This window comes from Rhinopithecus roxellana, chromosome 13, assembly GCF_007565055.1.
Source record: "Rhinopithecus roxellana isolate Shanxi Qingling chromosome 13, ASM756505v1, whole genome shotgun sequence".
Taxonomy (NCBI): domain Eukaryota; kingdom Metazoa; phylum Chordata; class Mammalia; order Primates; family Cercopithecidae; genus Rhinopithecus; species Rhinopithecus roxellana.
In genome coordinates this window covers 4,032,602-4,047,913 of record NC_044561.1, presented here as the reverse complement: position 1 = coordinate 4,047,913, position 15,312 = coordinate 4,032,602, and the positions used below count along the sequence as shown (strand labels likewise).

Sequence of the window (15,312 nt, the reverse complement as noted above, 5' to 3'; positions counted from 1 at the left end):
CAATCTTGGATAAAAGTGCATGAAAGGGGCTGGGCGTGGTGGCTCACTCCTGTAATCCCAGCACTTTGGGAGGCCAAAGCAGGTGGATCATCTCAGGTCAGGAGTTCGAGATCAGCATGGCTAACATGGCAAAACCCCATCTCTACTAAAAATACAAAAATTAGCCGGGCATGGTGGTGGGTGCCTGTAATCCCACCTACTCAGGAGGCTGAGGCAGAATTGCTTGAACCTGGGAGACAGAGGTTGCAGTATGCTGAGATTGTGCCACTGCACTCCATTCTGGGCCACAGAGCAAGACTCCATCTCAAAAAAAAAGTACACGAACCCACCTTTAGAAATCTCTATTTGGGCCGAGCACGGTGGCTCTCGCTTGTAATCCCAGCACTTTGGGAGGCCGAGGTGGGCAGATCACAAGGTCAGGAGATCGAGACCATCCTGGCTAACACGGTGAAAACCCGTCTCTAGTAATAATACAAAAAAAAAAAAATTAGCCTGGCGTGGTGGCAGGCGCCTATAGTCCCAGCTACTCATAGCACCAGCTACTCGGGAGTCTGAGCCAGGATAATGGCGTGAACCCGGGAGGTGAGGCTTGCAGTGAGCCAAGATCGCGCCACTGCACTCCAGTCTGGGTGACAGAGTCAGACTCTGTCTCAAAACAAAAACAGAAATCTCCATTTGTATTAATCCATAATTACAATATAAGTGAAAAATAAGAGGCTTAAGATGCAAACACAGTTTGAAGACAATCTGCTGGATGTTCTCCAACCATCCCCCTGAACAAGGCTGCTGCCCTTCAGTGGCTCTTAGTCACTAAGATCTACTCTGAAAGGTGTGAGGGCTGAGACTAAAGAAAGTCAACAGAATTCTCATAATCTGATTAGTAGACAAAGGAAAAGAAAACTAACATTTATCAAACATCTGTGTCCACCTGACACTCTTCTAGGCACTTCATATTATGTACGTTGTCTCATTTAATCCTACTGTGTGGTAGTCATCCTTATCCCCATTTTATACATGCAGAAACCAAAGTTCGTAGACGAAAGGTAACTTGACATACAGCTTGTAGCTGATGTCAGGGTCTGACTCTAAAGTTCAAATTATTTTTACTATATACTACATTGCCTCTATCACTATGGAGGATATTTATTTTCAGAACTGTTCTGTTCTTTCCCAATTTTCTAAAATCACTCTTGTTAATAAGAATAAATAAGGTTTTTTTTCCCTTTTTAAGGTATGATAGCAAAAAGGCACCATTCACTAAATTACACTGAACTCTACACATTTAAAAAATGATCAAGGACCATTTCCGCCCCTCAGTGGCTTTACTGTGATATAATTTACATACTATAAAATATCTCCTTCACCCATTTTAAGTGTAAAACTAAATGAATTTTAGTATATTTTAAAAGTTGTACACTGTCACTACAAACTAATTTTAGAGTATTGCCATCAGTCTTAAAAGAAACCTTAAGGCCAGGCAGGGTGGCTCACCCTTGTAATCCCAGCACTTGGGTAGGCCGAGATGGGCGGATCACAGGTTAGGAGTTCAAGAACAGTCTGGCCAACATGGCAAAAACCTGTCTCTACTAAAAATACAAAAATTAGCCAGGGGTGATGGTGTATGCCTGTAATCCCAGCTACTTGGGAGGCTGAGGCAAGAGAATCGCTTGAACCCAGGAGACGGAGGCTGCAGTGAGCCGCGATCGCACCACTGCACTCCAGCCTGGGTGACACAGTGAGACTCCTCTGTCCACCGCCCCCTGCCCAAGAAAAAAGGAAACCTTGTGCCTTTCACATTCAGTCCCCATTTTCACTCTCAGCATCTGATAACCACTCATCTTCTATCTCTATAGATTTGTGTCTTCTGAATCCTTTATATAAAGAGAATAATATGATATGTGCTATTTGTGTTTAGCTTTTTTCACTTAGTGTATTTTCAGGGTTCAACATTGCTGAAGAGTATCCATTACATGGATATACCACATGTATTAGGCCCTTCTTGCATTGCTATAAAGAAATACCTGAGGCTGGGTGATTCGTAGAGAAAAGAGGTTTAGGCTGGCCGTGGTGGCTCATGACTGTAATCCCACACATTGGGAGGCTGATGTAGGTGGATCACTTGAGGTCAGGAGTTTGAGACCAGCCTGACCAACACGGTGAAACCTTGCCTCTACTAAAAATACAAAAATTAGCCAGGCATGGTGGCGTGCGCCTATAATCCTACCTACTTGGAAGGCTGAAGCAGGAGAATCACTTGAACCCAGGAGGCAGAGGTTACAGTGAGCTGAGATCGTGCCATCACCCTCCAGCCTGGGCAACAGAGCAAGACTCCACCTCAAAAAAAAAAAAAAAAAAGAGAGAGAGAGAGAGAAAAAAAGAGGTTTAATTGACTTAGAGTTTTGCAGGCTGTGTAAGCATGGCTCCAGCATCTGCTCCTGGTGAGGGCCTCAGGAAGTTTCCAATCACAGCAGAAGGAAAAGGGAGAGCAGGGATGTCACATGGTGACAGCAGGAGCAAGAGAGCAAAGCGGGAGATGCCATACACCTTTAAACAACCAGATTGCAGATGAACTCACTCATCACCAAGGGGATGGTGCGAAGCTGTTCATGAGGGATCTGCCTCCATGATCCATTCACCTCCCACCAGGCTTCAACTCCAACACTGGGGATGACATTTCGACATGAGATTTGGAGGGGACAAACATCCAAACCATATCACCACTATTTTGGGTTTTGTTTAGGTTTGTTTTTTTGTCACCCAGGCTGGAGTACAGTGGTAGGATCGTAGCTTATAGTAAGCTCGAACTCCTGGGTTCAAGCAATCCTCCTACCTCAGCCTCCTGAGTAGCTGGGACTACAGACACGTACCACCATGCTCAGCTATTTTAACTAATTTTTGTAGAGATCCAGTATCACTATGTTGCCCAAGCTGTTCTCAAACTCCTGGCCTCAAGCAATCCTGAGATTACAGGAATGAGCCACCATGCCTGGCTGACAGACCACATTCTATTTATCCACTTATCAACTGATAGCCATTTGAGTGTTTTTAGTTTTTGGCTATGGTGAATAATGCTGCTATGAACATTTGCATACAAGTCTTTGTATGGACAAAAATTTCTTCAGGGTAAATACCTAGGATTGGAATTGCTGGATCACACAGTAAGTCTACGTTTAACTTTTTTTTTTTTTTTTTAAATAGAGTCTCACTATTTTGCCTAGTCTGGTCTCAAACTCCTAAGCTCAAGTGATGCTTCTTCCTGGCTATATTTAACTGTTTAAGAAACTGCCAGACTGTTTTCCCAAATGGCTATACCATTTTACATTCCCACCAACAAAGTATGAAAGTTCTAATTTCTCTACATTCTTGCCAATACTAACGTTTGTCTTTTTTTTTTTTTTTTTTTTTTTTTTTTGAGATGGAGTCTTGCTGTGTCACCCAGGCTGGAATGCAATGGTGTAACCTTGCCTCACTGCAACCTCCACCTCCCGAGTCAAGCAATTCTCCTGCCTCAGCTTCCCTAGTAGCTGGGATTACAGGCATGCACAACCAAGCCCAGCTAATTTTCCTATTTTTAGTAGAGAAGGGGTTTCAACATGTTAGCCAGGCTGGTCTCGAACTCCTGAACTCAAGTTTCCACCAGCCTTGGCCTCTCAAAGTGCTGGGATTACAGGTGTGAGCCACCGTGCCTGGCTGTGTCTGTCTTTTTTATTCTAGCCATTCTACTGAGTGAGAAATGCTATCTCATGAGGGCTTTGATTTGTGTTTCCCTAATGGTTCATGATGTTGAATGTCTTTCCATATATGTATTGGTCATCTGTATATCCTCTTTGGAGAAATGGTTATTCAAATAATTTGCCCATTAAAATAAAAATTTCATCTTTAAGAGCAGTTTTGAGTTCACAGCAAAACTGAACAGAAAATACAGGGTTCCCCTACCCCCACACACTCAGAGCCTCCCCCCACCATCAACATCAGGCACCAGAGGAAACATTTGTTACAAGCAATGACGCTATACTGACACAACAGTATCACCCATATCCCATAGCTTACATTCGGTTTCACTCTTGGTGTTGTATATCCTGTAGGGTTTGACAAAATGTGTAGTAACATGTATCCACCCTTATATAGTCCAGAGTAATTTCACTACCCTAAACATTCTCTGTGCACCACCTCTGTGCATTTCTCCCCACTCCCAGCCCCTGCCATCTTTTTACTGTCTCCATAGTTTTACCTTTTCCAGGATGTAATATAGTTGGAATCATACAGTATGTAGCTTTTTCAGATTGGCTTCTTTCACTTAGTTATATGCATTTAAGGTTTCTCCATGCCTTTTCATGGCTTAATAGCTCATTTCTCTCTAGTGCTCAATACAGTTCATTGTCTGGATATACCACAGTTTATTTATCCACTCACCTGCTAAAGGACATCCAGGTTGCTTTCAAGTTTTGGCAATTACAAATAAAGCTGCTGTAAACATCCACGTGTAGGTTTCTGTGTGGACATAAGTTTTCAGCTCATTTGGGTAAACACTAAGAAGTGCAATGGCTGGATCTTCTGATAGGAGTATGTTCAGTTTTGTAAGAAAGCCAAACTGTCTTCCAAAGTTGCTGTATCATTTTGCATTCCTACCAATAAGGAGAGTTCCTGTTGCTTCACATCCTCACCAACATTTGTGTTGCCACCCTTGACCATTTCTAAATTTGGCTATTTGTCTTTTCATTATTGAGTTGTAAGAATTTTATGTATGCTAGATACAAGTCCCTTATGGAACATGTGATATGCAAAAATTTTCTCCCAGTTTGTGAGTTGTTTAGAGGTCTTTTTCTTTTTTTCAGACAGGGTCTCACTCTGTCGCCCAGACTGCAGTACAGTGGCGCAATCTTGGCTCACCGCAACCTCCGCCTCCCAGGCTCAAGTGATTCTCCTGCATCAGCCTCCTGACTAGCTGAGATTACAGGTGCCCACCACCACACCAGCAAATTTTTGTATTTTTAGTAGAGACGGGGTTTCACCATGTTGGCCAGGTGGGTCTCAAACTCCTGACCTCAGGTGATACACCCGCCTTGGCCTCCCAAAGTGCTGGAATGACAGGTATGAGCCACCACCCCCGGCTGATATACTCATTTTATAGATGAGAAAACTGAGGCACAAAGAGACTAAGTTACTTTACAGCATTGGGGTTGAAGCCCAGGCAGCTGGTGCCACAGTCGGTTTTCTGACTCTCACAGCACCTATATACCATGATATCTACCTGTGTGATTCTTACTGCACCATTGCAGTCCAGCCTAGGTAAATCTCACTCTGTCTCAAAAAAAAAAAAAAGAAAAAAAAAAAAGGATATATCAACACTATCTCACTGGTGTGTTGTGGGGCCTAGTCAAGTTAATGTACCTAGAAAACTAGAGAACAGTGGCTACTAAGGACATCTAAGGACACTTTATATAAACCTTAAGTGTGTTACAACTTCTTAAGTCAGTACTGAGGTTCAAAAGCTTCCATTTTATTATTATGCTTTATAATTTATGTATGTTACGTGCTTCCTTTTTTATAGCTCACTTGAATATACACATACATTTTAGAAGATAATAAGGAAGAAAAAAGTATATCTGGTCCTTTAACCCTTCGAAATGGTAAAGTTTGGACTAGATGCAGGGGTAAGCTCAGTCCTGGCCCCTGGCCCTTCCCCAGTACTCACAGGTTCCTGTCAACTGCACCTTCAGAAAAAGACCGAGACTCTTAGGCAGGAGTCAGGCAGGTGGGGGGCGATCTGTCACGTGACCTAGACTCTGGGCCACCTGAGTTTCCTCACCTGTAAAATGGGGATGCTGACGGTACCTACCTGACCTGAGAGCGGAGAACACTGAGATATCTTGCCCGTGGCCTGCCCTGTGGTTAGCTGTTCTTTTTTCCTTGACACTTGTAGGTTCCTCTCGTTGGAAAACGCCAGCGAAGAGAGACACCCAGAATGGACGATCTAAGGTTCCTTCCAGCTTCCAAATTCTGGTCTGCTTTTCAGAGATCCAGGGCTCAGGATGCGAATGTGCCTGTCTACGATGGGGCTGCCGTTACAGCCTTCCTCCCGCGGCTCTGGAGACGCGCCGGCGCTTTGACACCTCTCCTGCGCTAAGGAAGAGTTGGTTTACAAGAAAAATAAGTATACCCTGGCCCTGCAGAAAGCCGCCAGGCGGCAGGGCAAGCGCCACCGCAGTCCAGGCGCCATTATCTGCCTCAGCAGTTACCTCGGGGGCCCACCGCGAGGAGGTTCTTCGAGGCCTGCGCGTCCACGGACACTACCAGGGAGCACGGCGGGCAGCCGGATAGCAGGACGCTGACGGAAGCCCCGCAGTCGCTCGGCGTCCCCGGCTCCAGCTCACTACCCAGCTACCACCCTGCTGTCCGAGCGTCCCCTGGTGGCGACGCCGGCCCGTTAGCGCGACAGATACGTTAGTCCAAAGGCCAAGCGGCGCTTCTGTAGGTGAGCATGCGCAGCCCCCACCGTTCGCTCAGCCAGAGAGAGGCTTCCCAGCCAATCGGAGAGCCTTACAGTCATCCTCCCGCCCACCCAGCATACAGGCGGGGCATTTCTCCTCAGCCAATGAGAAAAGACATTCGCCCGCGGGTCGCACGCGCGGCTTGCAAGAGGCGGGGTTGTGGAGCGGATACTTTGGCAAGATGGCGGCGAGCGGCGTCCGCCAAGCTGCCTCTACCGCCAGCACCTTTGTGAAGCCCATTTTCAGTCGGGACATGAACGAGGCCAAGCGGAGGGTGCGCGAGCTCTACCGCGCCTGGTATCGGGAGGTGCCGAACACTGGTGAGAGGTAGCGGCTTACGTGGGGACCCGGAGGCCGCCGCTCAAGGTCGTAGTCGGCCCGACCGGGGTTTCTCATGGGCCGAGCTGAGGTCACCAATTTGGGCAGAGGCGATTGCGGGTGCTTCGGGAGAAGAGCGTCACCCGAGCCTACCATGGGCCGGACCCGGCGGCGGCGCCGTGGTCAGACCGGCCGTCCCCAGCGTTCGTATGGCGCCCTCGGAGCTTTGGTCTGTTTTGTCCCCCGCAATTGGCAGAAGGACGAGGACTGTCAGTGACACACTCACTTTGTGGGGGAGGCAGCGGAGGCACCGAGAGGCGAAGTGATGTGCCCAGGGCCCAGGCCGAGCCACTGGTGTACCTGGAACCCACAGTCTAGAGTTGCAGAGTGTAATTTAGATGTCCGTTGGATTTTTTGTTTTGTTTGTGAGAGTCTCGCTGTGTAGCCCAGCCTGGAGTGAAGTGGCACGATCTCGGCTCACTGCAACCTCTGCCTCCTGCGTTCAAGCGATTCTCCTACCTCAGCCTCCCGAGTAGCTGGGACTACAGGCGTTCGCTAGCACGCCGGGCTAATTTTTGTATCTTTAGTAGAGATGGGATTTCACCATGTTGGCCAGGCTGGTCTCCACCTCCTGACCTCAAGTGATCTGCTGGCCTTGGCCTCCCAAAGTACTGGGATTACAGGCGTGAGCCACTGCGCCCGGCCTGACTCGGTGTTTTCACATGGCGCGTAATGCTAGTCGGAGAAAGAGGTGTTTTTTGTTTTTTGTTTTTGTTTGTTTGTTTTGTTTTTGAGACGGAGTCTCACTCTGTTGCTCAGGCTGGAGCGCAGTGGTGCGATCTCGGCTCACTGCAAGCTCCGTCTCCTGGGTTCTCGCCATTCTCCTGCCTCAGTCTCCCGAGTAGCTGGGATTACAGGCGCCCGCCACCACGCCCGGCATATGTATTTGTATTTTTAGTAGAGACGGGGTTTCACCGTGTTAGTCAGGATGGTCTCGATCTCCTGACCTCGTGATCCGCCCGTCTTGGCCTCCCGAAGTGTGAGAAAGAGGTGTTTTTGAGTGAGCTGGAGCATGGTGCCACTCCTCAGGGCTGTCGAGTCCCTGCTTGTGTGTGTGTGAAGAGGCGGTAGAATGTGGTGGTTAGGAGCATGAACTTTTATCCAGGCGCTGCCCTCAACTAACTATGTGACGTTGGGCCGGTTATTTCATCTGTTCCTGTTTCTTTATCTTTAAAATGGGAATGATAATTCCTTCTTCAGAAAGTTACTGTATTAAGTTAAAATATCTAGAGTGCTTAGAACAGGGCTTGGTGCATATTTAACTCATTAAATATTAGCTGCTGCCATTGTTTTTGTTGTTATTTTTTTTATTTATAGGGCTTACCTTAGCAGCAGCTTCCAAGCAGAACCCGGTTCTTTGACATCTGAGAACCGTCTCTGCTCCACAGAGTCCCTGTCCTCAAGCTGACTTTTGGAAAAATTGCTACTGACCAGAACTTAAACCCACGCGATACTAGAGAAGGAGAAACTTGACTGATCCGCTGGTTCAGGGACTGCAAATTCAGATGCCTTCAAGGGCAGGCAGATAAAAGATGTGTGTGGGGAGCGACAGTAGCAGTGTTTATGTGTATGTGTGTGTGTTTTGGGGTGGTGCATTCCAGTTCAGAAGTTTGAAAACATAATGTTTGCCTGGCAGAATACTTCTAGGAGTACCCAGAACCCTCTCTGGTTGCAGGAGGAAGGTGCTGGGGGAAGGAGGACCACATTCAAAAAGGGTGGCTTGTGAAGGGTAGATCAGTGGCCAAGTAGAAGACAGAACCCAGGTATCCTGACTCTGAGAATCCAGCTCTTTCTAAACCATCCCCTCCCAAGACCTTCCCTCAAATTCTGTTTTGGGAAGAAAGTCCTAAAGTCAGAAGGGTCTTGAGAGGAGGAAAAGAAGGCAGAGGGTTACAGGAGCCTAAAGAGCAAGGGAAGAGGAGAGAAAAGAAGGGGTCAAGGAGTGTGCATCCCTATGGGGAAGATCAGTGATCTGTAGCTGGCCAGTTACTCAGACCTGTGCCACATGGGTTTTATGGTATCCATCATCAGGACTCCAGCTGAGGATTCAAATCAAGGAAGGGGAAAATAGTGTCAATAACTTAGAACAGCCTGAGTATTAATAAACGTAAAATTTTAAGTATTTAATGAAAAAAATAGTATTGATAACTCTTTTTTTTTTTTTTTTTTTTTTTTTGAGACAGTCTCGCTCTGTCTCCCAGGCTGGAGTGCAATGGCACGATCTCGGCTCACTGCAACCTCCGCCTCCTGGGTTCAAGTGATTCCCCATGCCTCAGCCTCCCAAATAGCTGGGATTATAGGCGCGCGCCACCACACCTGGCTAACTTTTGTATTTTTAGTAGAGATGGGGTTTCACCATGTTGGCCAGGCTGTCTCGAACTTCTGACCTCAGGTGATCCACTGGCCTCGGCCTGCCAAAGTGCTGGGATTACAGGCATGAGCCACTGTGACTGGCTGATAACTAACATTTATTGAAATGCTTACATATGACTCAGCACTATGACTTATTTTAGGGTGGGCTCTAATAGCTTCCTCTTGCCTTGTAGATGAGAAAACTGAGGCACATAAATTTGTCTCAGATGACATCGTTAGGAAGTAGGCAACCTGTAAACCCCTAATACCCGGCTCTTAGCTTCTACTGCAGTTTTCCCTGAATCTCCCAGGGCCCAGTTTTGCATGGGAGCACAGGGATAGAACTGCCTTTGAATCCTTCCTTTGAAAAAATATGACATGCTGTTTGCTGGCCGTAAGATAACAGGAGACTTTCTATAGAAACGGTTCATTCATTTAATTTCCATTTCATTAAGTATCTGTTGTACTTCAGAGTCAGTACTAGATGCCTAGAGAGATACAAAAATGTATAAAACACAACCCTACCTTCAGGGGTCTGATGGTCTAATCTTATGGTCTAGTCTATTTTAGGCATTTAACCAGATAATTAAACCCAAGGTATTATAGAGGTATGGGGGAAAAAGTGTGACAGTTTTAACAGCCAGGATTTGGATCATGCTTTATAAGGTGTCACTTGATTTTTCACTATATTCCTGTAAAAGAATTAGGTTAGAGTTTATTTTCTTTCCTATTTTTTTAGATGAGATGACAGGCTAAGGAGGCTGTACCCCAGGCAAGATCATAATTTATAATGATCTGGAGACCTTACCCAGCTTATTTGACCCCTAATCCCACATTATTTTCCATTATACTATGCTGCCTTCCCATCTAAGAATACAGGCCTTGTGCCTTGTATGAATACAACCAAAATGAATTAGAGCAAATAACTGAGAGCAGTATCGGACTGTCCTTCCAAATCTGTCAGAGCCTTCTGGACTCACGAAAGCCTTAACAATAACTTCAGAAAAGCACACAGAGACTGTGGAAAAGTCACCTTCACCCAAAAAGGGTACTTCCTTTTGAGCCTCACAGATTTTTTCAAATTGAAATAGAAGTAGATTGAAATTGAATTAGATCAATAGAAGTAATTGAAATTGAAATAGATCACTCAGGATTCAAAGAATAAGCCAGGAATTTGTGAGCTGAGAAAGAACAATTGGAACTGATTTACATCAGGGTTTCTCAACAGTGGCATGTGGGCTGGACGATTGCTGTGCAGGGCTGTCCCCTGCATCATAGGATGTTTAGCAGCATCCCTGGCCTCTACCCACAAGATGCCAGTAGCACCCACCCCATGGGTGTGACAACCAAAAATGCTTCCAGACACTACCAAATGTTCTGGGGGGCAAAATCGTTGCTGGTTTGCCACAGATTTAGACCAAGGAACGATTCAGTCTACGGCTAGGCTATTTCCATTTGCTTTTCTGCAGCCTTTCTCGCTGGTTGGGGGGTGCATTCAGAGTGCTGGGATGGGAGGAGGGAGCCTGGGACAGACCTATATGGAATTTATCTTTCTAGAGACAAGGGTTCTTAATCTGAGGATGGGCACTCAAGGATCTGTAACCTCCTGAAACTATAAGTAAAATGTTGCATTTATGCAGTGTCAACATTTTGCTGACGAGAAGATTCATCACCCAGTGCCCTGCTGTGTAGTAGTTCAGGAGATCATGAGGAATGGGAGCTGATGGGCACAAGCTCCCGTAAGTATGCCCAGAGAAATCTTGTTTTTTCATTCCCAAAGTTGGTCAGGAATCTAAAATAAAAAATGCAGGAACGATAAGCACTGATAGTAGGGGAAGATTCCTCATAATCTCTTCCTTAAAAGAGCACTGGATTCTAGGCACACGTGTACCAAGGACAGGTTTGGTCAGGTGTGGTAGCTTACACTTGTAATCCCAGCACTTTGGGAGGCAGAGGCAGAAGGATCGCTTAAGCCCAGGAGTTCAAGACCAGCTTAGGCAATGTAGTGAGACGCCCGTCTCCACAAAAAACTAAAAAAGTATGGGCGCGATGGTGCATGCGTGTAGTCTCAGCTACTGGGGAGGCTGAGGTGGGAGAATTGCTTGAGCCGGGAGGTCAAGGCTGCAGTGAGCCATGATCATGCCATTGCACTCCAGCCTGGGTGACACAGCAAGACCCTGTCTTAAAAAAATAATAATAAAATTCCAGATTCCATATTAGTTGGCATTTATTTTTGCATCTGTCTTCTTATTGTCCCTTTGTCTGCTCTTTACTGGAATTCCTAATATACCTTGGTGAACAGCTCTGTGGGAGGTAGAACTCAAATTTATAGTGTTTGCCAGTTTCCATGGTATAAATACTCCCACCATGATTGATTTTTAAGTGAAGTCAGTGTGGACGGATTTGGGAAGAGATGTATAACTGGCTCTCCATGAGAGCCTGCTCCAGCACACCCTGGACACTTACTTCTAGTGAATGCTCCTCTGTCCTCTGTGGTGTTAACATTGACCTATCAAGCTGGGATGCCAGTTCTCCTAGTAGATTTCTGCTGTTGCTTTTTCCTTGGTTGGATCAGAAACTTTGTTTTCTTTGCAGCATGGCCTATGATATGTCCCTCAGCAGAGGCTTTATTTTTCTATCACTGTCACTAAGTTAGGAGTAAAAAGATTCAGGTGAGGTCCAGTGGCTCATGCCCATAATCCCAACACCTTTTGGGAGGTCAAGGATTGCTGGAAGCCAGGAGTTCCAGACCAGCCTGGGGAACATAGTGAGACCCTGCTTCTACAAAAAAAAAAAAAATTTAAGGTTCAAACTTTATTGCTAATTCAATCAGAAAATGGCCTTCATCATTTTCAGAGCTGGTTATGATAGTTCTGTAGGCCAGGGTGAACATGTCACAGGAATGACCACAAGACAAGGTATTCCAAAGAAATACACTGGTTTCCTTCACTACAGTGCTCATTCTAGCCTGGGAGCCTTGATACTGCTGTCCCCACAGCCTAGTATGCCTCTGTGTATCCCACCTACCACGCAAGACCCTGTTCATGACCCTGTCATCAACAAATCCACAGATGGCTGAGCGTCCCAGGGGGTGGTAATGCATGTAACTGAAACCTAATTTTCAAAGGACATCCGTACGTCTCATCTGAAGTTCCAGGTTACTGAGTCTTTGTCACTATTTTAGGAGCTTAATCAGGGATTATTGAGTATTATGATTTTATGTTTATATTCATAGCTGGCTGTCCCTCCAGTCAGAATTTAACACCTAGACAAGTGGAGCAACATCTTAAACTTTGCTTCCTCCAAGTAACCTAAGATGGTATTAATTGCTTGTTGGATTGAAGCCTCCCTAACCTGCATAAACCCCTAGCAGTCTCCCTCAACTCAAAGTTTGTGTAGTACTTAACAGCCTAGGCCACATCATTTTACATTAATTTCAATCCTGTTTTCTTTTGCCGATTGTTCCATATAAAAATAATGCTAATGTCTATTGAGAGCTTATTCCATGTGAGGCACTATTGTGAGCATTTTGCATTGTCTCATGAAATCTCCACAAGAGCCCTGGAGTTATATGTGCTGTTACTGTCTTCATTTTATTGATAAATAAATACACTCAGCCAGGACAATGGCTCACGCATGTAATCCCAGCAACTTGCCAGGCTGAGAGGCAGGAGGATCACGGGGGCCCAGGAGTTCAAGGGTGCAGGTAGCTATGATAACACAGAGCAAGACCCTGTCTCCAAAAAAATAATTTTTTTTTTTTTTTTTGAGACAGTCTCACTCTGTCACCCAGGCTGGAGTGCAGTGGCACCATCTCAGCTCACTGCAACCTCCGCCTCCCGGGTTGAAGTGATTCTCCTGCCTCAGCCTCCCGAGTAGCTGGGATTACAGGCGCCCGCCACCACACCCGGCTAATGTTTGTATTTTTAGTAGAGATGGGGTTCGCCATGTTGGCCAGGCTGGTCTTGAACTCCTGACCTCAGGTGATCCACCCACCTCAGCCTCCCAAAGTGCTGGGATTACAGGCGTGAGCTGCCGTACCCGGCTAAAAAAAATAATTTTTAAAAAAATACACTCAGGCACAAGAAAGTTAACTTACACAGGATCATATACCTAACAAAAGTTGGGATTTGAGGCCGGGCGCGGTGGCTCAAGCCTGTAATCCCAGCACTTTGGGAGGCCGAGACGGGTGGATCACGAGGTCAGGAGATCGAGACCATCCTGGCTAACACGGTGAAACCCGTCTCTACTAAAAAAATACAAAAAAAAAAACTAGCCGGGCAATGTGGCGGGCACCTGTAGTCCCAGTTATTCGGGAGGCTGAGGCAGGAGAATGGCATAAAGCCGGGAGGCGGAGCTTGCAGTGAGCTGAGATCCGGCCACTGCACTCCAGCCTGGGTGATAGAGCGAGACTCCGTCTCAAAAAAAAAAAAGTTGGGATTTGAACCTAGGTTGTTCAAACTCTTGAACAATGCTTTACTGCCTCTTCAAATTCAGTGGTCTTTTTCCCCAAACAAAATAATAAGTTCCTTGAGAGCAAATGCCATGAATCACACGTCTCATCCTCAGGCACCTAGCCTAGGGTCAGGCTGATTTTTGGTGAAGGAATGAATGGGCGACCTGTATGTGTTCAGTGAGTATCCTTTGACTCTAGGTTTTAAAAACATGTTTTAACCATACAATTTCTACCCTGAGTCATGTTTTTCTCTCTAGTACACCAATTCCAGCTGGACATCACTGTGAAAATGGGACGGGATAAAGTCCGAGAAATGTTTATGAAGAATGCCCACGTCACAGACCCCAGGGTGGTTGATCTTCTGGTCATTAAGGTAACTGACCCTCCCTGACCAATTTAAAAGATCAGCCAACTTGTTCATTACTTCTCAGTCTTTCCAAATGAACATTTTGTCTCCAAGTTTAGAAAGCAGCTACTGGTTCAGCAGTGATTATTGCTGTATTTCAGAGAAATACTTGAACTTGGAGGTTATCATCTGGATAAATAGATAAGATTCATCAAGGCAACATCCACTGGGACTTGCATTTTATAACCAAAAAAAAAAAAAGGGTTTGGGAGGAAAGTTTGAATTCTTCTTGAACCTCATCCCTAGAAGTTACCACTTCATCTGAATGCCAGTTTACAGCTGGAAGAGGCAGTTAGGCTGGTTATGAGTCCTGTATAAATGGGGTCAAATCCTGGGGCTGATTCTGTCCCCCTGGCCAGTCACATTAGCATCAATGGGAGCTTCAGCATAGACCAGTCAGTAACAGAAGAAATGATAAGCAGAAACATAAGCCAGTCAGGTTAGGTGGTCATGGGATAAGAGCCTGTTAACCTATATGTTTCTCCTCTTGGTACCAGTTAACCAGAGTTAAAGAATCTTTGAAAGGTCTCAGAAATCATTTACCCCAACCATCTGATTGTCCAGACATAGAAACTTTGCCCAGACAGAGTAGTTACTTGCCCAAGGTCATTCAACAAGTCCATGCTGAGCAGAGAATAGAATCCTGGCCTTCAGTGTCATATGCCTTCAACTTGACCACTGTGACTGATGACCTCTCTCCTCGCTGTTCAGGGAAAGATGGAACTGGAAGAAACAATTAAAGTATGGAAGCAGCGGACACATGTTATGCGGTTCTTCCATGAAACAGAAGCGCCAAGGCCAAAGGATTTCCTATCCAAGTTCTATGTTGGCCATGACCCATGAAATCACTCAGTGGAAAGGTGCATGTTGATATTATTTTAGAGCACAAATAAACTCACTATACGATGGTCACTTTGTGATAGAATTCCATTGATGAACCAATGTTCTGAAGCCTGTTTTTGCCTGAGCAAGTGGGGCTTTGGTATACACACCACCTGTTCTTTCCCTTTTCTTGAAATGTGGTGTTTGCTGTAAATTGGACTGAATTATTTTTCTCAGAACCTTGCATGTCAGTAAACAGGAAGGAAGGAGGCCATCTGTTCAAAAACTGTGACACTGGGCATGAGGCTGGATAACTTGTTAATGTAGTAGTTTCTACAGTCCCCATGATTAGACACCTTTGTGTCAGGGCACAGATATCCAAAATTAGCCAGCTCTTGCTGTCAGAG

General features: G+C 45.7%; 1 protein-coding gene and 1 long non-coding RNA gene across 2 annotated transcripts; one reads left to right on the top strand and one right to left on the bottom strand.

Annotated features, from left to right (window-relative positions):
* Positions 1-2,632: 2,632 nt before the first annotated feature.
* Positions 2,633-6,370, bottom strand: LOC104669997. Its single transcript, XR_004052838.1, has 4 exons — positions 6,240-6,370; positions 5,840-6,123; positions 4,414-4,625; positions 2,633-2,661 (listed from the first exon to the last, which is right to left on the bottom strand). It is a non-coding gene; the product is annotated as an uncharacterized LOC104669997 (long non-coding RNA).
* Positions 6,371-6,468: 98 nt separating this feature from the next.
* NDUFA6 (NADH:ubiquinone oxidoreductase subunit A6) lies at positions 6,469-14,995 on the top strand. Its single transcript, XM_010373460.2, has 3 exons — positions 6,469-6,811; positions 13,935-14,050; positions 14,795-14,995. Exons 1-3 carry the CDS (start codon positions 6,673-6,675, stop codon positions 14,924-14,926), a joined length of 387 nt encoding a protein of 128 aa, XP_010371762.2. The 5' UTR covers positions 6,469-6,672; the 3' UTR covers positions 14,927-14,995.
* The last annotated feature ends 317 nt before the right edge of the window (positions 14,996-15,312 follow it).

Bases quoted from the DNA above. Each gene is read 5' to 3' on its own strand.
- NDUFA6 (XM_010373460.2), top strand. From the start codon at position 6,673: ATGGCGGCGAGCGGCGTCCGCCAAGCTGCCTCTACCGCCAGCACCTTT. The intron at 6,812-13,934 runs GTGAGAGGTAGC...TTTTCTCTCTAG, and splicing joins TCGGGAGGTGCCGAACACTG to TACACCAATTCCAGCTGGAC. The intron at 14,051-14,794 runs GTAACTGACCCT...CTCGCTGTTCAG, and splicing joins TTGATCTTCTGGTCATTAAG to GGAAAGATGGAACTGGAAGA.